This window comes from Maniola hyperantus, chromosome 15, assembly GCF_902806685.2.
Source record: "Maniola hyperantus chromosome 15, iAphHyp1.2, whole genome shotgun sequence".
NCBI lineage: Eukaryota > Metazoa > Arthropoda > Insecta > Lepidoptera > Nymphalidae > Maniola > Maniola hyperantus.
Window position 1 is genome coordinate 2795586 of NC_048550.1, and position 23831 is coordinate 2819416.

The 23831-nt window shown below is 36.6% G+C and overlaps 2 protein-coding genes across 3 annotated transcripts in view; both read right to left on the minus strand.

The window, feature by feature from the left end:
- LOC117988754 (calmodulin-like) overlaps positions 1–23831 on the minus strand; it is a 178605-nt gene that overhangs the window by 138382 nt on the left and 16392 nt on the right. The window lies entirely within an intron of this gene.
- On the minus strand, positions 10140–13771 carry LOC117988861 (para-nitrobenzyl esterase-like). Its single transcript, XM_034976129.2, has 3 exons — positions 13575–13771; positions 11062–12344; positions 10140–10353 (listed from the first exon to the last, which is right to left on the minus strand). The coding sequence occupies exons 1-3, from the start codon at positions 13761–13763 to the stop codon at positions 10140–10142; spliced, it is 1686 nt and encodes a 561-aa protein (XP_034832020.1). The 5' UTR covers positions 13764–13771.

Genomic DNA, 23831 nt, shown 5'->3' on the forward strand with positions numbered 1-23831 from the left:
CAATATGGCGGTAGGTACACCGTAAATGACCGTCCGCTCAGCTTAGTAATATCGACCTTAGGGCGGTTTCACAGTAGAGGTTAGACGCTAGTCCAAGCGATACGATGCGACGAATAAGCTTAGAGATATAACCACAATAGGTTTTGCTTTCAGTTTTGTTACAGTCACTGCACTGATGCGATAGAGCCATTACGCACAGTCGATAGTTGCCCGGCAACTCAGTCGACGGGCCACTCAATAATCTTTAATTTATAAAATTGAAAGTGGCAACAAAATGATGGATTCTAACGGTCGCCGTCGACCGAGTTGCCGGACATCTAGTCGACCGTGCGGGATGGCTCTAACGGATAATCTACAGTATTTGCTGAAATAACCTCCTTAGCATTATCAATCCTCGTACTTCCAATATAGCGATACTCCGTAAATGACCGTCCGCTCAGCTTAGTTATATCGACTTTAGGGCGGTTTCACAGTAGAGGTTTGCTAGTCAAAGTGAAGCGATACGATAGAACTTAGAAGTAAATTGTAAAATCCCAAAACGAGCAACTCGCACTTGCAACGTATTACCAACTAAGCCCTGCCGCACTGTTTTTGCGACGCACTCTTTCCTCAATCGCATTTGTCATCAATTTAATACGCTTCATCAGAAAGATCGACAGCTAAATATTTTTAATTCTACGACAACCTGCTTTCGTCGTAACGTCATTATCTCCCTACGAAAGGGAGCTAATTAATCAGTTTGTAATGAGACTTAATCGATTTAACGTGCTAATTCCTTATTACATTTTGCTTTACTTTACTGCCTTTTAAAGTCATAACATCATTGTACCTAAATCTTTTGTACTAGCCAGTTGTTAACGTTTATGCTATGTGTCCTTTAGTTATAAATCCTTTTGTATGTACATACTTGTGTATGTGTAAATGTTGTTGGTTAGTCAAATTAAAAAAAAAAATTAAAAAAAAATGAAAAAAAAAGAAGCCCATACCCCAATAGATTATGCTTTTAGGTTAGCCACAGTCACTGCTCTGACTGACCATACATCAATTGCATTTTATTCAAATATCTGAAAGAAATTTCTGTTCGTCTAATGGACTCCTTACAGTTTAGAAACCTACAAAATAATATGCGTCTTATTGAATTCTGCCTGCTAATCAGCAGGACTTTATCAAAATATCTTGGTGGATTCCCTGTAAGAGATCTATAGCAGTACACGGGTATCGTTTGAGATAACGGTAAAATAAAATAGAAATAGTTTGTTTCACATAACATAGGTTATGTTTGTAGGCGTGTCAATGTTATAATAGGTTTTACTGTCATAGATTCCGTGAAAAGAAACGTTGCATGAAGGAAGCTTTACTCTGTGAAAAGAAGCCATCTTGGATTAGCCGGCAGAGTTGGATTTTGACAGACACGCGTAGGTTGTCAGATTCAGAATTCACTCTAGCCTTTTTATTAGAATTCAGATTAGCTTAGGTAATTCGAGATAGGTAGCTTTTAGCGTGAATAATAATGATCGTGATATTTAATTCTGTGATTGTGATAATGTAGAATGTTTGTGTTAAATCGTAACCTTAAAGTAATTCTAACCTTTAATGCTATCCGGTGACTTTGTCTGCAAAGCACTATTAATAATGTTCGCGTAGTTGTTAGACGAATGTGGAATATCAATTATATTGGTGAATATTAGAGTAATTCGTGAGTTAACGGTTGGCTCAGTGGATAGATTATTATAATGACATCCGTTAAGGTTATTTCTGCAAACGCTAGTAATTTAGAGTGTAATTGGAGATATACCGGCAGTTGAGATAATAATTAGTTTAAAGTGATAGTAATTTGCAGTTAACTTTGATAGTACCCGCTTTAGAAACGTATAACCCGTTTGGTTAAGAATCATTGATGACTCTTGTGTAGGGTAGACACTACCCTACACAAGAGGTAGGGTAATCGGACAATGAGTTTCCCATTAGATCGAATAGCTTGCATTCTGGTGGTTTCGAGGAAACCGGGCACGAGCTGGCGATCCCTTGAGTGGGATTCGCGTAGGTAGGTATAGTGTGGCGATTGCATGCCTGGATGAATAGTGTTCGAGGCGCCGTAGCGCACGATGCTATGGCATTCGGTATGTAGACGCGCATAGAGTGGATAAGGTAGAGCTATTGTGATATTGCGAGTTAGTAAAGAGGAGTCAATAATATGATCTGGTTTAGATAGTGAGTGTCAATGCAATGATTATTTTAAGAGTGTTCATGAAGTTGAGATTGATGATTGAGCTAGTCGCCACGCGAGTTTCTTGCTGGCTCTTCTCGCGGTAGGCTGTAGCATTCCGAACCAGTGGTAGATTGTCTTTAGATGATCAGATAAAGAAATGGCTAGTGATTTGATTCAGAGGTTGCAATAGCAATTGTGCCCTAATCACATGATGCGATGATGCTATGATTATGATGATGATGATGTTGAGATTAGGTTAGAGTGAGGTGAGGGGTCGCTGTGAGGGGTGGTTGGAGGCGACCTAGGTAGGGTTAGGTTAGGTTTACCTCGTTACCTTGCGTTGATAGTTTCCCTGTGCTATACGTGAGAGTTTCCATGATAATAATTGAGGATAGTCCATGTAATTTGATAACACAAGAATATCGTTAGTTCACATATGCGGCCTGGTTCATTTTAAGAAAGTAAATCCCGACTCATCCAATAGGTTGTTTAAAGTGCTGAGAACTAATTGTAAAGATCATTGATTAAAGTACCTAGTGGTTAATTACTACGTTCTGATACGTTCTGATGTCGGCTGAGGATTAATAATAATAATTATCGGTCATTCTCCTTCCTATTTCTGATGTACGTGTCTAGCGCGCCTACATGTTTAATTATTTTGTTTATATACCTACATAAGTTATATTTTATTATATTGTTTATATACATAGGTTATATTTTATTATATTGTTTCACATACAGTATCACAAGGCTGCAACCAAGGCTTGTGATACTGTCACAAGGAGTTTGGTGCCTTCTTTTAGGAGTAGGAGAACTACTCGTGTGTCCTCTTCCAAGTTCCCAACAATACTATACACTATACTTACATCTTAGCAAAATCAGCATTAACATGCATACTATCTTTCGCTTTAGTTATTTTGTTCAAAAAGTTCAGGTTTATATTTGGTTTAAAGTTCACGTTAGGTGTGGGTCCTGAGCTTTTTTCGTTCGATATTTATTGCTATAGGTAGCATCTTTCATTTACTGGAGAACTTTTCTTAATATAGCTCGCATTATGGCTGATAACCTGATATATTTTAGTGCGTTCGTTGTTGTGCCGTCTTTATATGCGTCGCCTTATGATGATGATATGGAGAAATAGGCTTGTCGAAAAATTATCGATATATCGATATTTTCATTTCGATATACTTACCAATATTTCTAGACGATATATTTACTAGATATCTTATTGAAATATTATTACTTCAATAAGATATCTAGTATCGAAAACGTAATATTAAAAACGATATTTTTCCCTCATTAGCTCTAAAAATATCGCCACTGCCCTATACAGCTTGTATTCAAAGCGGTATAAAAGTACGATACCCATGACTCATGGTGTCACTGGTCTTTTACTTTATTTTTTGAGTATTAATTTTATAATACTACCCTAGAATTTTAGAATCACAAATCTAAACATGATATAAAAGAATTGCCTGACTGACTGAACTATCAACGCACAGCTCAAACTACTTGAGGGATCGGGCTGAAATTTGGTATGCAGAGTGCTATTATGACGTAGACATTTGTTTAAAAAGGATTTTTGAAAATTTAACCCCTAAAGAGGTAAATAGATGTATGAAATTTGTGTAGTCCAAGCGTTCGAAGTACCTACCTAGCGTGCATAACCAGTATACTTAATCGATTTTTTTTCGAAATATCGACTTAATTTTTGCTTCCGACATCCCTATTGAGAAACATATTAACTCAGATACGATGATACGACAAATAGCCATTTGTGGCGGTATAAAAGTACAAATATTATAAAAATCGGTGATAAAAGGTTTTTATTACGTGAGGGTTTTTCATTTTTATGTAATCTCTAGCTGATACCCGCGACTTCGTCCAAGTGGATTTAGGTTTCTAAACCTCGTGGAAACACATTGATTTCTAGGAATAAAATGTACCTAAGTATCCTATAGGATACCAGCTAATCGTAATATCTTTCGATGCCTATAATCGATCGGTTAAGCGGTTGGCCATTAAAACTACTAACAGACAGATAGACACAATTTTGCATAGTAGGTAAGTATATAATTATTTTATAGATGTCGATTTTTTTTGAAATTGTTGTGTAGCCAGAAGAAATAGGTACAGAGTACCTATAAATACTCTAAAATGGATTGAAAATACGAATTTGATCAGATTATAAGGTCCATTTAAAAATAATTTTGTCTACGCATTATCTCGTGTTTCTTCATACAAATAAGACGAGTAAATGCGTAGACAAAATTTTCTCGTGGTGCGCATGTTAGCCTAACAGGTCTTTGACTATACCCATGCAAAAAATCACGTCAATCCGTTGCACCGTTGCGACGTGATCACGGTAATATTATCATAACCGTGACGTGATTGAAGGACAAACCAACAAACCAAAAAACAAACACACTTTCGCATCAGTACCCTTATTATAAATGCGAAAGTGTGTTTGTTTGTTGGTTTATTGGTTTGTTGGTTTGTCCTTCAATCACGTCACAACGGTGCAACGGATTGATGTGACTTTTTGCATGGGTATGGATAAAGACCTGGAGAGTGACATAGGCTATACTTTTTATCTCGGAAAATCAACGAGTTCCCACGGGATTTTACAAAACTTAAATCCACGCGAACGAAGTTGCGGGCATCAGCTAGTTTATAATAAGAATACTACTGATAATAAGGGTACTGATTAAAATCGAGGATCCCGCACCGGGCTAGCGCGGGGGCTGTGCGGGTGTGCGGGGCGTTCCCTCCCCGATTGCCATCTTGATCTGTCGCGTACTAAGCTTACTGGATTAAACTTTACAATATTAAACTAGAGGTAGGTAAAGTAACAAGCTATAAATCCACCAACAGTGAAAGCAGCTTGCACCGCGAACAAGCCAAACATTGTAAACCGCAAATTTGCCAATCAGCGTGTGCCCAAATAATGTGGTGATGTTGAACTTTGGAATTTGGTGTACATTTTGTACTTTTTCATCATCATCATGATCATCAATCGATAGACGTCCATTGCTGGACATAGGTCTCTTGTAGGGACTTCCACACGCCACGGTATTGCGCCGCCTGAACCCAGCGGCTCCCTGCGACTCGTCTGATGTCGTCCGTCCACCTAGTGGGGGGTCTTCCAACACTGCGTCTTCCGGTGCGAGGTCGCCATTCCAGAACCTTGGGACCCCAACGTCTATCGGGTTTACGAACTATGTGCCCTGCCCATTGCCACTTCAGCTTCGCAATCCGTTGAGCTATGTCGGTTACTCTAGTTCTCCTACGGATCTCCTCATTTATGATTGTACTTATTACCTAAATATTATCAACTAGCGTCCCGCCGCAGCTTCGCACGGGTAGCTTATTACAATTTTCGTGGGGATCTCTAATGTTTTTGTAATAAAATATAGCCTATTTCACTCAGGAATAATGTAGCATTTTAGCGAAAAATTTCAGAATCGGTTTAGTTGTTCCAAAGATACCGACTTACCCTACCAACAAACTTACAAACTTTACCCCTTTATAATATTAGTATAGATAATATAATGCCTAGGGGCTAAGACGTGGCCTCCTCTTCGGGCTCGCACCTCTAACCTTTCGGAGCTATGTGTATACTACGCGACATCCGCACAGCCCTTGCGCTAACCCAGGACGGGATAGTGCAGATGACAACCGGGTGGGTGGGGCGTCCCCCCACCTCATATCTCGATTGCCATCTCGACCTGCTGCGTACTATAGTTAGGGCTTAAAGAAGTAAAACTATATATCGGGCTTATCATATACCTGAGTAAAGTAATTGTGGGTTCCAGCTAGTATTCTTACACACTTTTAGAGAAAAAAAACTAATAAACCATTCAAAAGATAATAATGAGATCCATGTTATATTGAAGTAAAAGTTATCGGATGGAACAACAGGTAAAAATTGGCGCGATTTATATTCTTGAAAAGGGACGAACGTGATGAGAATGGATACGTACGAGAAGGGGAAAAAGAAAAATGGGAACTTTCGAAGAGAATAGAGAGACGTGCAGCTGGTTTAGAAATTGTGATCGATATTTTCAGGGCAGGTTCTGACATAGTGGAATATATACTTTATCCGCGGAAAGAAGTTAGTATAGCGCCCTCTCTGTTACGTAATCCCATACAAATGATAGAGTCAAAATCTCAGTCAGTGGGCGTTAACCATTTTGAGTCCCCCAACCAATCACAAACAGTCATGTTTTCAAAAAATATTCGAAATTCAATTCGAAAATATTTTCAAAATACATTCGAAATTCAATTAGAAAACATGGGTTCGTTTGTGATTGGTTGATGCCTCAAAATAGTTGGCGTCCAATGTGTGCCTATAATGCCGAGTGAGATAGAGGTAAACGAACGTTGAGTAAGTAGGCCACTCGGAGTCAATGCCGCGTCGTAGGTGGGGCATTGGCCCCAGTTTCGCACGCCATACATTGCTGGTTTGTAAAATAGTAAATCTCTAAAACTACAAAATGAGACAAATGGTTATTGGTATTGGACAATAACGCTAAGTTTTTGCTAGCGTTCTGGTTACACCCTGTATTATTCAAGTAAGCGAACTGTAAACATATACTAATATAAATATATTAAAATAAGGAAAATTCTAGTTTCTAGGTTGGCAGTAAAGTAATTTATTTATTTGTTTGCTGAAATACGAAATAGAGCATTCGTCTGGGTAGTAAACAAGCGATTGACCTTCTCTGCGCTAAAACACTGTTGTTTTATTAATTGGAATATTGCCCTTGTGTTTCAGAACTGCCACGATTCCAATAAACCAAATTAGAAAAGTTTATCTGCCGAGTTATAATATAAACGGAAGTAGACATAGAATCAAAATGAGAATTAGAAATGGTAATTTTGTCTACGCATTATCTCGTGTTTTTTCATACAAATAAGACGAGTAAATGTGTAGACAAAATTTTCTCGTGGTGCGCATGTTAGGCGTGCTGGTGTTAAAGACAAGACATCATTTTTATAACAATTAAATAACATACGCCATTTCTATGACTTTATTTAGGATTCTGTGGTAATATGTATGAAGGAATCGCCTTCGAGTCGATTTAGGAAAATAAATTGGACGGAATTTTTACTGCTATATCACATAAAAAATATTTTTATGTGATATAGCAGTAAAAATTCCGTCCAATATATTTTCCTATAAATAATGGCAATAAAGGCAAGGAAATTATAAGAATATTTTAGCAATTTAATAAGGCCCCGAAGCATCATACTTAAATAATAATATGTAGTTTGAAAAAAACAGCGAAGTTTACTTATATGTCTGTGTTTGAAAATGAAAGTGGTTTCAATAAACCAAAGTTTGGTAGGTATTAGCTTAGAATGAAATTGTTGAGAGTTAGTTTAAACCACACTCTAGTAATTAATTTACAAAGGTATAGGTAATTAAATTAAACCAATGTCTATAATATGTATTACTTTTTACTTAGATATTGTATTTAAATTTATTAGAAATATCGTTACTTTAATTGTTTTTGGTAAGTATTTTATTTCTTACTAGATGATGCCCACGACTACGTCCGCGTGGATAGTTTTCTGGGATAAAAGGTAGCCTATGTCCTTCCCCGGGATGCTAACTCTATACCAAATTTCATCAAAATCGGTTAAACTGTTGGACCGTGAAAAGCTAGCAGACAGCCAGACACACTTTCGCATTTATAACATTAGTATGGATTAAAAATCCGTCAAACATACCTACTGGCGTCAAAATTTAATTTCAGTCGTCAATTTTTCAAGTAGGCACCTAAGTACTCCAGCGTAATGAAATAAGGATTGTGAAAGTGATTGATTAATTGGAAAACGTTCGCAATTCCAATGTTTAATTCCCTTTAAAATGGTTTAAATCCTTTTCGATTGTATGGAATCTGTTTCAATGAAATTCAATTTGAAGAAAATGTGTTTTTAATCTGTCGATAATGAGTTATTTACGGTCCTTTGCTTATATCCCCCGCTTGTAACTTATCCGTTATTCCTAATACATATTATAATTTTGCAACCGTTTTCGGTGACGAATTTTTATGCTGAAATTGCTCTTTTTAGATACAACGTATAGAGCTTTATGAATTATGATGGGTTTAGGAGAGAGATAGAGAGAGAGATACAAAGAGAGAGACACGGAAATATACAGTTTAACAGATTGCTTACAGTAAAATATTTAGTAATGTTACAATGCTAAACTAAAAAAAGTGTTTAGTAGGTAGGTATATCAATATCTTCACTTCAGAGTCCTCACATTGTAATAAATATATTGCAAAACAAAATGTTTACATGCCAGTCAATGCCATATTAGAGAACTCTGTTTTTGTGAAACACGAAAAATACATTTCCACAAGTTCGTTTTCGTTCTCCCTACTTCGTCGAAGCCGAGTTTTGGGACATTTACGCTTCGAAACACATATTGGATGCAAAGTTTTCACTTTGTTTTCATTTCTCTGTTGTGGGAATTGTTCCACAGCCTTTCTGGCATAACAATGGTACTGATTCTGAGCACAACCTAATTTTAGAGTATTCGCACCCTCTTCTTACTAATGTAATATGAAAAGGACAGACGCAGTTTGACAGTTTTAAATTTAATTTTTAGATGGTAAAACTCGTAATTTGAGCGCACAGGCGCGAGCCTACTGTTTAAATTCGTAGCGTGCACTAAAATTTAAAGTCTTTAAATGTAAATTTTATGTTCTGTCCCTTTTTAGCATTGTTAAAAAGAAAAGGATGCAGATACTCTAAATTTAGGTTGGAGAAAGACAACGGAATCTGTGCCAATGAGAGCTTATCAGCTAGCACATAAGGAAGGTCCCAAGTTCGACTCCCGTTGAGGTTTAATAACGTCGATACGTTGCTCCGTGCGGGAGCAAAGCTTGAAAGACAAAGCTACAACACACTTTCGCATTTATAATATTAGTAGGATTTTATCCAAACTTCATTATAAAATTGAAAGTGTGTTTGTTTGTTGGTATGTTCTGCCAGCACGGCACAACCCATTCCATCCATCATTTATCCCAAAAAATCAAAAGTTCCCACGAAATTTTTAAAAACATAAAATGCGGACGAAGTCACAAGCATCAGCTAGTAATATTAAAAATAAGATAAAATTTCCATTTTTCCGTCCTTTTGTTTCCTTTTCTTTTTACTTTTAAAGTTCTTTTAAAGATTAATCATTCAAATTATTAACATATTCATGATGCTACTATAGTCTAGAAATTCCATTGAAATAGCTCGCAAAATATATGTAGTTTAATAAGTGAGGCTTAAAGTGAGTTATTAAAAAGCTAGCAAATAAGTAGTAAAAGGAACACCAATAAATAATTCCACAACAAAACGTGTACAGAAACCCAATATTTATTTATTTGATTTATTTATTTGCATAGATTGAGGTACAAGAGATGTTATGCTTATGGGTACAGTAGCTACAATCTGCAATGGAGTGGCATGCAAAATAACTTATTATACTAATTTTACAATAAATATCAGCAAAATCCAATAAAACAAGAGTAATAAAATTCGTCAATTAAATACTAGCAATTATAAATAATTAAATCAATAATTTAAAAAACTACAAAGTTCATATCTATTCTATTACATGCATAACAAATGTCGGTATTATTCTTACTCTCTAATTTTCAATATTAGGTACATGTACATGACTACAATCATGGACACGTACCTACCTAATATTGAAATCATGCGAGTAATATCGCTTTCTAAACAATAGTTCTTTTATTTTATTTTTAAAAGATAAAATATTTGAATTCCTGGCATCTAATGACGCTGGTAGTTTATTAAAAATTTGCGGTGCCGTATTTACGAATTTAATCTTCCTCGCAAACTGCCCCAGTCAAAATAAACTCTCTCTTGTACCTACTACTAATTTACTGTTTTGAATTTACTCTTAGGGTTTGTACAATTCTGTATGTTCGAATGGAGAAGTGAGTGGTATAGGGTTAAAATAGTATTTTTCGTAAATATCATCCCAAAACAGGGTTCGTTCTTTGAGAAGAGAATTATTCTTTAGTTGCAGAGTTCTGCCTAGTGACATATACGGTGACCAATCTGCACCAACAGGCTGCCACTTAGGCAACTTAGAATCCTCAGGTATCGGCACTCTGAAAGAAAAAACCCTGTAAGTGGAAGGGCCTAGATGACTTAGCGCATTTCAACGTTTGCGCTTGTATGATCAACGGTGACTCAAGTCGGTAACTGGATGGGTGGTTCGGTCCGACTTAGGTGTTCCAAATTATCCCAAATTACTTCGTTGCAGCATGAATGAAGGACAAACCAAGAAATCAACAAACAAACACACTTTCGCATTTATAATAATACTAGCTGATGCCCGCGACTTCGTACGCGTGGATTTAGGTTTTTAAGGATCCTGTGGGAACTCTTTGATTTTCCGGGATAAAAAGTAGCCTATGTCCTTCCCCGGAATAAAAGCTATCTCTGTACCTAATTTCGTCAAAATCGGTTGAACGGATGGGCCGTGAAAGGCTAGCAGACAGACAGACAGACAGACACACTTTCGCATTTATAATATTAGTATGGATTAGTATGGATGGGTAGTAAGGATTCGGGAGATTTGGGTGCGACCCTGGGCACGCACCACTAACTTTTCAGAGTTCATGTGTTTTAAACAATAAACATCACTAGCTTTAACGGTATAGGAAAACATCAAGAGGAAACTCGCACCCCTGAGAGTTTTTCATAATGTTCTCAAAAAGATGTGTCAACTCTGCCAATCCACACTAATGGTTTGCTCAGTAGTGGGAAAGTGATGGGTGGATGATCGTGATAACGTATATTATTTTGTTACTCACCCAGTAGTCATAAAATTAAGCCATATTTCTCTCATGACTTTTGTATGTGTTCTTAGTTCATCAGAAATATTTGTTTGAGTTTGGTAGAACAATCCGTCTAAAACTGTAAAACTTTGTGCGCAGTGGTCTGCACCACGCACGTTATTTGTATAAGGCACTGGAGGTGTGTCGTCGTCATAAAACGCGTACTCGTACAAATATATTTGGTTATTTCCAGCCTCTAATTGGAGTTTGACCGATCTAAGCATTCCATACGCAATAATAACATCAGTGAAGTAATCTATGTATGCCAACACAGATTCCTCATTCTTTGTTAGCTTTTCTCCAAAATAAAATCGTTTTACCTTTTCTGCCACTTCTTCCTTTTCAGTTTCGCTTTCAAATTTTAAATCAGCCGGCAGGAAATCAGAAAATTTTTCATTCATTGAATTTTTCCAGTCATCAAAAAGTGGCATGCGGAATAATCCTTCCATGTTGGCAAACCCATACAGCATGGGTACCTTTTTAAAATTTCCACTTTTGAGTATATTTACTGGGCTATCTTCTAGAAACATTTCTTCCCCCAAATAACGCTCCACGCAAGGTTTCATATATAAATTAGTATCCTTACTATTTATTGTATTCACTAAATTTAATTGCTCATACGAAATGGTCTGGTAAAATTTTTCTAAAGCATTAAGGTCCTCAAAATGGTCAGATGTTATTAAAGACGCGTATTCTTTAGCATTTTTAATTGGATCTGCTTGAATACTAATCACCCCCACATTGGCACCGCTTTCTGGAATTACTCTTTTAAATAAATTATCGGTAAGTTTTGAGATCATCAGGAGATCTACCGATGCCGATCCTGCACTGTACCCTGCAATTGTAACTTCGTCGGGATTTCCGCCGAATTTCGCTATATTACTTTTTACCCATCGCAGAAGTGCTACTTGGTCTTTCATTCCTGCGTTGCCAGGTACATTTTCGGTGCCTAAACAAAGAAATCCATGTGCACCGAGTCTATAATTAAAAGTGACTGCAATGACTTTTTTACTTTTAACCAAATTTTTGGGTGTTGATAAGTTTCCCCAACCCTGGAGAAAGCCTCCACCATGTACGTACACAACAACTGGTAAGTTTTTCTCTTTCGTTTCGGGAACATAAACACTTGCAGTTAGACAATCTTCTGGCATCGTTCCTTTGGCCTGACGCATAATATAATTTTGATCGGTCTGTGGACACATTATTAATCTGTCTACAGCTTCAAACACCTCAGACCATACCGGAGGTGGCAAAGGACCCTAGAAGATTAGATAGGCATTAAAATTATTATTATCCACACACGATTAAGTTGTCCTATACATAATAATATCATAGTATTATGATAATAGTTATACTATGTTATGCAAGGCTGCAAAGTTGTTATTTTATCGCGAGAGTTCGTATTGAATTCCGAGCCAGCGAAGGATTCTAAGGTTCAAAAATAGAATCCTGAGCGTAGCGAGGAATTCAAAGCCTCGAGCACAAATAAATTTGCCGCGCAGCCGTGCGAAACACAACTTTTCATCTCACTACAGCGAGGAAAACGCTAGATACTTGGTACAAGAGGGGCCAGTACCGTGAAAGTTTCAATAAGAAGACGTTTTAGAGCACAAAGTGAGGCAGTGAAGGAGGTTCTAATTTAAGAAGATTCTATATATTATGAATAAAGATTTTTTTTCGAGTGCGTTCAGAATTTAAAAAATTCTTAGAAAAAAAAATAACATTTTCATAATTCAACGAACTTCATTATATTGTTTACTAATAAAGCTGAAACGGAGTAAGTAGGTATTATGTTTAATTAAATTTAATAAAAATGAAAGTTCCTACGGGTCACTTAACATACCTGTGTTGATTTTTAAAAAAATGCAAATCGGTTCAGAAACCTGGAAAGAATCGATGTATACCTTATGTATACATACATAAAAAAAAACGGGCCGAATTGAGAACTACCGGAACCTCCACTTTATTGTCATGTCAAAAGTACGGTGTTCACCTTTAAAAGAAGTTTGACTTGAAATTTGACACAAAAACCTAAAATGGGGCGTGAGAAGTCATTTTCAGGGTTCCGTACCTCAAAAGGAAAATTAACCCTTATACTTATATGATCACTTCGTTGTCGGTCCGTCTGTCGTGTCTATCAAGAAAACCTGTAGGGTACTTCCCATTGACCAAGAATCATGAAAGGCAGGTCTTATAGCACAAGTAAAGGAGTAAATCCGAAATCGTGAATTTGTGGTTACAACGCAAAAAAAAATATTCATGAAAAAATAATTAGTATTTTCAATTTCCGAAGAAAGATTACTATACCAAGTGAGATATTATGAAAGGGCTCTTAACCTGTACAGTGTACATTCTAAAACAGATTTTTATTTATTTTTGTGTATAATAGTTTTTGATTTATCGTGCAAAATGTCGAAAAAAATACCGGAGTGCGCTGTCTGACTCGCACTTAGCCGGTTTTTTACACATTACATCTCAAAAATATTTACCTTGAATCTATCCGCTCCCGTGGGTGCCTTTGCATAGGGAATATCATAAAAGGCATAAATGCCATATTTCGTTTCTCTATATCCTCGCACCGGGCCTTGGAGTAGCTCCACCAAGCGTGACTGTGGTTGTCCACACGATGCTGCGCCCCAACATAACACCGCGAAGATGACGACTGCGACACTACGCATTTGTAGTTTGTACAATGAACACTGAAAGAATGACTTCAAATCTGTGCTGCTTCAAATATATATATAAATTATAAAGATAACAATCATGATACTTGTCAATGTACTATCTATCTAATCTATAGTATAGGTACATATTTATACGAACGAAATAAAAGTGGTGATAATAAAAAGAATACCCGGCTGAGTTTGTTGTGGGCTCTTCTCAGACCTGGGCGCGGTTGGAACCCTCGTAGCTTAAGTTTTAAGTTTGCGTAATAATTATCACCACTGTATCTTACAAATCCAACATCTGACCATCAAAAAGAGTAATTTATTACCTATTTTGAATAAATCATTTGACTTTGACTTTGACTTTGAACTAGTTACTAGTGGTTCGCCTCGAAATAAGACCTCGCGGTATCCCATAATTCCCGATGATTCACCATAATGTTGACAGAGTTATATTAGAACTAGCTGATGGCCGCGACTTCGTACGCGTGGATTTAGGTTTTTTAAAATCCCGTGGGAACTCATCAATTTTCCGGGATGAAAAGTCTATTTGTCTGTCTGCTAGCTTTTCACGGCCCAACAGCTAAACCGATTTTGATGAAATTTGGTACAGAGTTAGCTTACGTCCCGGGGAAGGACATAGGCACTTTTGATTTCCCAGGACAAAAGTAGGCAGTGGCGTGCAGGTCATAGAGGCATAAATGCACTGCTTACCCCAGTTGTAATAGCTCAATGCAAATTTTACATTATGACCGGCCAGTAAAGGTTCCTACCTAACTAATGCCTACCCTGGCTTCAAACCCTGTGCACGCCACTGGTAGTAGGTATTCCATCCCGTAGTAGCCCGTCCCCGGGATGCAAGGTAACAATTAAACACATGATTCTTTAAAAATCCCGTGGGATCACCACGATTTAGGAATGCAATTCCTTGCAGCATCACTCATCAAGGCTGAAGAGTTAGGTTCTCGAGTTACAAAAAGTCTTTACTTGGTACCACCAATATCAATTTATAACCATCAGTTTCTAAATCCCATCAGTTTTGATGGTCAGGTCCCGTATCTTTCTTTTCCGTTTCTCTATCGACTAAAAAAAAATACGCAAATCGGTTCAGAAATCTCGACTCTAGTATCATAAGGTCGGATGTGGATTTTTGCTACTTTTCAGGAGAGCCAAAACAAAAATGCTAGGGAAATCGGGTCATAATTTCTAAACTACTAGAGATACAATTTCAGTTGTTTTTGTAATATTTAACACTTAACTGTACCTATCATTAACCATTACTTGAAATACTTTATCATTAATAAATAAAATATAAACTCACAATTTCTTCAAAATGGACGATATGCGACTTTATGCTGGTAATATTCGTAACTGTGCTAAAAAATTGTGTGCATAAGTTGTAAACCGACTTTATGGCTGCAATTTTTACTATTACAAATTTGAAATAAAAGTCGGATCTATTACTTAATATTTCATAATACGTCTTAACTGATTATACATAAGTAATATTCGGACAAAAGATCACAGTAGTTATCTCACAAAAATCATTTAGGAGTTTTGTGAGATAGCAACAATGTACCTATCTGATTTTTCTGAAACTGATTAGTTAGATCTGAAACATAATTGCATTCGCCCGATAGTCTGACCATTGCATCCGTGTAAACCTTGTGACTTCTGAATGAATGAAAATAACATTTACAAATTAACAAATAAAGCCCATTAATTAAAAACAACGGCCAAAAATTGGAAAAAAAAATTACAAAGTAATTAGAAACCTACAGTGGGCCAAACATTTTTTGTGGAATTGCATACATGACGGTTACATCAATACAGAAATCTAAAACATGCCAACATAGCCTGATTTTCCTTATAATGATTAGGTACATAAAGTAAGAATGGAGGTCAGCAGGTACCTACTGCAAAAGTTGGTTATATTTTACAGTGGATAATGGTTTCTCATTATGTCGTATATTGGGCGAAAGCGGGGAAGAATTTTAAGTTTATATGTACCTATAACATACTAATGAAGTACAAAAAAGTCTTCTTTAAAGTAGTTTTTATAAAATAATAACACCCAACATTATTGCGTTAGTTGTAGCCAGGTAATATATTCCGAAATCTGAAAATCCCCGCCGTTCTTATTTTTTTTTTTTGATATAACAAACGGTCCTGATATATCACCTTTGTAAAGGGATGTGGTCTTTAAAAATATGTTGTAGTGCCAAATCAAACTTATCAAAAAGTTTTGTTCCTTCGGATGTTCATGTAAACTGTGACCAATCTCTTAGTTTAGTAATCTGCATTGTTTTCAGCTGTTCCCTTTTTTTCTATTTGTGCATGGATTACATCTTACTCCACGTAGGTACATGTTGCATTTTAGCATAAAGCTTGTGATTTATCACCTTTTAGTGTGGTAATCCTTATAATAATCATAAGTAAGCCATAACGATTATCATGCTCCGATTTTGTGGTCTGATAATTGTGTCGGTCATAAGACCGACACAATTATCAGACCACAAAGTCAATTCTTCAACAATTTCGAGAATACTTTGTTTCTTCTCTAGTAGATTAATGAAATAAGACAAGATACTGTTTTATTCCTTCCGCTGCAGCTGATGTTTTCAGACCACATTAAAGTAGCAACACTGCTGGTAGCATCATGAATCGTTTTTAAGGTGCAGAAACTACGCAGGTATAAGGATTTACTGTTAGTCAAATCCGGCATTGCCACTTTTGTAATAAAAAAAATACTTTCTGCTTTCTTGAAAACTCCATTGCTTCGGTTTCGACTGTTCTTTTTAACAGATACTTTTTAAACTGTTTCTTTCGTGTTTTAGTTAAGTTTTTTTATTTTTTTACTTTCACTTTTATTAGTTGTTAAATTAATAAATTAACTTATACTACATTTATATTTAAATTAACATAATCTAAAGCTTCCTATAATTAGGTATGTTTCGTTAGAATCACTATCATCACATATTGTAGGTGCCTTATAATTTCTGCTCTCGATTAATATCAAATTCGGTCGATTATAAGACGGGTAAAGAAGAAAAAAATTGATTAGGTACTCTAATTTTTTAAGGCTACCTTAAAAACTAGGGCAATAAATTTTTGAACTGATGATTTGAACTATGAATCATAAAAAACACCATAAATGCACGGTTTTTTGCTTAGTGGGGTATTATTATAATATATGTTTAGATTTCCATGGTGTGATTTTCGTGGTCCTAAAAGATTTTCTAGTCTACATTTTCAAAATGTCTTCAGCTTTATTCTGGCTCTTTACTTTTTTCCCGCAGTTTAGTCCAAAATTTTGGTGAAATAGGATGGATCTCTTACCTATTAATCACATCAACTTTAATGTAGTCACAAACAAAAAGCTTTATTTCAACTTACTTCCATGAATTTTATTGCAAAATTATTTATATTACAAGGCAAAAAGTCTTAAATGATTCACAGTCCAAATATTAATACAAAAAATTCGAAGCATAACATCTGTTGTGATTTTACCTAACAAAATTATTACATATTTTAGAAGCAGAAGTGCGTAACTGCAGTACCAGCTAGTATTACAAATAAACTTATTTCGTAGCATAATGGTCGAACTCAAAATACATCTATCATTTTTCTCCATTGCTTTGGTGCATACATGCGCAAGTCAAAAAATATAATTATGGTTCTCCAAATTTTTAGAATGTGTTCAGATACGACATTATGCATGTATTTATCTTTGCAACGAAAAGAGATAGAAATACTGGTGTCAGCTTGGCAGAAAGAGCCCGAAATGCTCATTACCTTTATGTAAAAAAGTGAGTTTGGTCGGAGGTACACATCCGACCTTATGATACTAGAGTCGAGAAATAATCTCGGAGATTTAGGTGTATATAGGTAGAAAAACACAACTCCTCCTTTTTTGAAAGTCTGTTAAAAAGAAGCCTATGTTACTCCCTGGTTAGTTCTCTACTTTTCTGTGAAAGTCCCATAAAAAGAGGTTCAGCCGTTCCGAAGATTAGCCCGTTCAAACAGACAGACGGACAAAAATTTTAAAAACGTGTGATTCAGTTATGATACAGTTCAAATAACCATATCAGCCTAATATGAGGTAGTTATTTCGATATCACAGACAGACACTTCAATTTTATTTATAAGTATAGATACACCAGACAAAAATAACACCTGTACAAAAGAACACCTGTGAATTACTTATCTCGTAGGTACTTATAAACCACGTGATTCTTGATCATGATGAAGATAAACGTCGCTTTTTCCACAAATTAATTATTATCCTCATTTTTAAGTAAATGATTATTTAAAGTAAGGTATAATTTTATAAAATAAAGATTTCGATTTAGAGATTAAAATATTATTTAGATATTAAAAGATTACTTAGAAAATTATTGTAGGTAACACTTATAACTACTTATAACATTAATCACCGCATTTTTATGTATATTTTACAAAACGTAGGTACGATAGTTTTGTATCTAATCTTTTAATTAATTACTATTAGCTAGGCGATTGCTTATAATGCACATCTTATATTTACTCGCTCTATGCTATGCTCGCGACTTCGTACGCGTAGACTACACAAATTTTAAACCCCAACGGGGGTTGAATTTTCGAAAATCCTTTCTTAGCGGATGCCTACGTCATAATAGCTATCTGCATGTCAAATTTCAGCCCGATACGTCCAGTAGTTTGAGCTGTGCGTTGATAGATCAGTCAGTCAGTCACCTTTTCCTTTTATATATATTAATTAATAACTAGCTTATGCCCGCGACTTCGTCCGCGTGGAGTAAACAAATTTTAAACCCCTATTTTACACCCTTAGGCTTGATCTTTAACAATGAGATTTTAACATTTATGAGCTAAAATATGTCATACTGCAAATTGCAAAAATATTAACTACAAAACTTCAAACTTCAAACTTCAGAACTGACAGACTTTCATACAAACTTCAAACCCCTATTTTACCCCTTTAGGGGTTGAATTTCGAAAAATCCTTTCGTAGCGGATGCCTACGTCATAATAGCTATCTGCATGCCGAATTTCAGCGCGATCCGTCCAGTAGTTTGAGCTGTGCGTTGATAGATCAGTCAGTCAGTCAGTCAGTCACTTTTTCCATTTATATATAAAGATTTAGATATTGGCTAAATAGCCACCTTTGCATTTTTAAAACTTACCCTTTTTATTTTATATAGATACATTTATACTGGCATATACTAATAGGGTATTTTACCCTTTTTTGAAAAGTGTTTTAATTTAATCCTAAAATGATAATAAGCCACCAAACAATTTACAAAAATTTTATTCGATCGATAAGTTGATAAGTAAGTGCAGTAAAAACGCATTTAAATTTTGTATTTCTAATTTCACCGCGAAAACGCTGCCCGCCATCTTGTAAAGTTCATGCCGTGATGAGGTCACTTTGTCTAAGAGGAATTTTCTTAGTGAAAGAGTACATGAAGAAGTACATATTTATTGCAATTTAAAATTATTGTTTTGCCTTTTCATTCGTGTGCAGTGTCTGCATGTGGGAATTCCAGTGTAAAAACACCGAATAAGTTGTGGATTCAAGTGCCAACAGATAAAAGTAGGAGAAAAACTTGGTTTAAAATTGCGAGAATACTCACCAGTATGAGAATAGTAGACAATCTATGCTAATCTGTGTTAATTTAAAACCAAACAGATTTGTCAATTTAATAATTTAAAACGATTAGTCAATTTGCGCCTTTCAATATGAAGACAAAAAAAATCTAACTTTTTAAACTTTTGCTCCGAATAACGCTTGCGGCGCTCGCAGCGCTGTACAAAATCCGATACGGATAACCGCTATACAATCAGTACTCTTATTATAGGTGCGAAAGTGTTTTTGGTTGTTTGTTTGTTTTTCTTTAAATCACGCAGCAACGGTGCAACGGATTGACGTGTTTTTTTGCATGGGTGTAGATAAAGACCTAGAGAGTGACATAGGGTACTTTCTATCCACGAAAATCACAGAGTAGGTAGTAAAACTTGCAAAGAAACCAATAAATATAAATCGTACAAACAAACTAACGGAGTCCAATTTGTTTAAAAGTTAAAACTGCGAATGTATCGCATCAGCTCTAAAATCAGGGTCACCTTTAATGGAATGCATTGAAACTGCCAAATAGTTTTTTTTTTTTTAAACAAAGAACATTAGCCATGTTAAATGACTAATATTCCCCTTTTTCCTCTCAAACTAAGCGTGAAGCTTGTGCTAGGAGTAGGTACGACAATAGTGCAACGGGTGGGGTTTGAACTGTCGACCTTTCGGTTTTCAGTCCACTCCTTTACCAGTTGAGCTATTGAGGCTCTATTATTCTAGTTACAGTTAAACTTAATCGAGAACACCGTAAAACCAACCACATAATTATTATGACACAATAGGTACCTAATACTGGTTGAATCGTTGCTTTCTCCACCCTTTCTTTTCTACCACGCCACCGAAAACATTTTCACCTTTATCATCTGGTATACTTCGACCACTCGTTGTACCAGATCTTTTTTCCACACACATGCAAATTGTAGACTCGACTCCCGGCGTTGTTCCCACAAGATTTTCCCATGGATTTATTCTTTAAAAAACCGGCCAAGTGCGAGTCAGGCTCGCTCAACGATGGTTCCGTACTACAGTCGTATTTTTTTGACATTTTGCATAATTCAAAAACTATGATGCATAAAAATAAAATAAAATCTGTTTTAGAATATACAGGTGAAGCCCTTTCATATGATACCCCACTTGATATGGTTATCTTACTTCGAAAATTTAAAATACTAATTTTTAGTTCATGACCACAATTTAATTTTTTTTGTGTGATCTAACCCTAAATTCACGGTTTTCAGATTTTTCCCCAAATGTCAGCTATAAGATCTACCTACCTGCCAAATTTCATGATTCTAGGTCAACGGGAAGTACCCTGTAAGTTTCTTGACAGACAGACAGACAGACAACAAAGTGATCCTATAAGGGTTCCGTTTTTCCTTTTGAGGTACGGAACCCTAAAAACCGGCTAAGTGCGAGTCAGGCTCGCTCAACGAGGGTTCCGTACTACAGTCGTATTTTTTTGACATTTTGCACGATAATTCAAAAACTATGATGCATAAAAATAAATAAATCTGTTTTAGAATGTACAGGTGAAGCCCTTTCATATGATACTTGATATGGTTATCTTACTTCGAAAATTTAAAACACTAATTTTTGGTTCATGATCACAATTTAATTTTTTTGTGTGATGTAACCACAAATTCACGGTTTTTTTCCCCTAATGTCTGCTATAAGACCTACCTACCTGCCAAATTTCATGATTCTAGGTCAACGGGAAGTACCCTGTAGGTTTCTTGACAGACCGACAGACAGACAGACAACAAAGTGATCCTATAAGGGTTCCGTTTTTCCTTTTTTTTTCTAAAAGAATATTAGCCATGTTAAATGACTAATATTCCCCTTTCCTCTCCAACTAGCGTCAGGCTTGTGCTAGGAGTAGGTACGACAATAGTGCAACGGGCGGGGTTTGAACCGTCGACCTTTCGGTTTCAGTCCACTCCTATACCGGTTGAGCTATTGAGGTACGGAACCCTAAAAGTTATAAATCTTTTCAAGATTTGCCTATCACTTTAATTACGGAGCTGTATCGATTACGAGTAATGTGAACTCGACATACCAAAAGTTCCCTGACATGTCGAGATGGCAATCGAGGTGTGAGACGGGGGACGAATCGCGCAACCGCACATCACCCGCGCTATCCCGCACCAGGTTAGCGCGGGGGTTGTGCGGGTGTGCGAGGCGTCCACGCCACGATTGTCATCTCGACCTGTCGCGAACCTAAGTAAAATGATTCATTCATTAAGCACTAAAAGCAATCAAGTATGCATTAAAATCGATAGAATGAAATAAATCAAAGTTCGGGCACACGAGTCAAGAGCGATGGATATTATTTTATACCTAATACTAAAGTTTTCGAGTTACTTTAATATTTCAACGACCTAATTTCGATAGGTAGTCTAGTCTAGACGGTACATCTTTTAAGATCTTTTTTTAATTGGGCATCTTACATGGTCGTTACATAATATGGGGCTCATAAGAAAGCTCAGAGTCACTCAGCGAGTTAATACTCACCATGTTTGGAATTTCTCTACGTAATTAAATCAGAAATGAGGAGATCCATATTATGAGATATCCGAGCTCAATTGATTGCGAAGCTGAAGTGGCAATGGGCAGGGCACATAGTTCGAAAATCCGATGGAGTTAGGATTTCGAGGTGCTAGAATGGCACGCCAGAAAGCACAGCGTTGGAAACCTCCAATAGGTGGACAGACGACATCAGACGAGTCACAGGGAGCCGCTGAATTCAGGCGGCACAAAACCCTGTCATTTAGAAATCCATACAAGAGACCTATATGTCAAGCAGTAGACGTCTATAGTTGACGATGATGACGATTTTTATCGCAAAACGTTTAGTTGAGTATTTGCTCCTTTTTAAAGGCGACAAACTAACTCCTGTACAAAAAAGTTCGCTGCAAATACAAGTTCGCTGCGTTACAAGAACTCTCTCCTTGTTGTTTTTGACAGGTATTATGAAATTAACGAAATCTAATGCCTGATTCCCACGGTTCGAGATTTAATTTTAATTTAATTTATTAAATTTCGGTACACCAACAGCAAGTTCACAATGCGCTTATTAAATAAATAGTACAGTCTTTTTCTGTGTGACATGACATTCATCATCATCATCATCATCATCAACCAATAGACGTCCACTGCTGGACATAGGTCTCTTGTAGGGACTTCCACATGCCACGGTCTTGCGCCGCCTGGATCCAGCGGCTCCCTGCGACTCGTCTGATGTCGTCCGTCCACCTAGTGGGGGGTCTTCCAACACTGCATCTTCCGGTGCGAGGTCGCCATTCCAGCACCTTAAACCCCAACGTCTATCGGTTCTACGAACTATGTGTGCCCATTGCCACTTCAGCTTCGCAACCCGTTGAGCTATGTCGGTTACTCTAGTTCTCCTACGGATCTCCTCATTTCTGATTGTACTTATTACCTAAGTATTATCATCTAGCGACCCGCCCCAGCTTCGCACGGGTAGCTTATTACAATTTTCCTAGGGATCTCCAATGTTTTTGAAGTAAAATATAGCCTACTAGACGATGCCCGCGACTACGTTCGCGTGGATTTAGTTTTTTTTTTTTAATCCAGTGGGAACTCTTTTATTTATGTCCTTCCCCGGGATGTGAGCTAACTGTACCAATCATCCAAATTTCATCAAAATCGGTTAAACTGTTGGGCCGTGAAAAGCTAGCAGACAGACAGACAGACAAACACACTTTCACATTTATAATATTAGTATGGATGTCACTCAGGAATAATGTAGCGTTCGTAACGTGCGGGTGTGTGGGGCGTCCCTTCGCCTCACACCTCGATTGCCATCTCGACCTGTCGCGTAGTTACTATGGTTAGGGCTTGAAGAAGTAAAACTAAATATGGGGGTTATCATATTATTATACCTAAGTAAGTAGGTATGAGTTCCAGCTAGAATTCTTAAAATTCACATTTTTAGATAAAAACTAATAAACCATTCAAAATATATTTAATGAGATACATCTATTGAAGTAAAAGTCATCGAATGGAACAACAGGTAAAAATTGGCGCGATTTATATTCTTGAAAAAGGACGAACGTGATGAGAATGGATAGGTACGAAAACGGGAAAAAGAAAAATGGGAACTTTCGAAGAGAATAGAGAGCGCAGCTGGTTTAGAAATTGTGATCGATATTTTCAGGGCAGGTTCTGACATAGTGGAATCTATACTTTATCCGCGGAAAGAAGTTAGTATAGCGCCCTCTCTGTTACGTAATCCCATACAAATGATAGAGTCAAAATCTCAGTGGGCGTTAACCATTTTGAGTCCCACAACCAATCACAAACAGTCATGTTTTCAAAAAATATTCGAAATTCTATTAGAAAACATTGGTTCGTTTGTGATTGGTTGGTGCCTCAAAATAGTTGGCGTCCAATGAGTGCCTATAATGCCGAATGAAATAGAGGTAAACGAA

Coding starts and splice junctions, on each gene's coding strand:
- LOC117988861 (XM_034976129.2), bottom strand. CDS start 13,763: ATGCGTAGTGTCGCAGTCGTCATCTTCGCGGTGTTATGTTGGGGCGCA. Junction 12,345..13,574: donor CGGGAGCGGATAGATTCAAG/GTAAATATTTTT, acceptor CTAATCTTCTAG/GGTCCTTTGCCACCTCCGGT. Junction 10,354..11,061: donor CTTAATTTTATGACTACTGG/GTGAGTAACAAA, acceptor TTTTTCTTTCAG/AGTGCCGATACCTGAGGATT.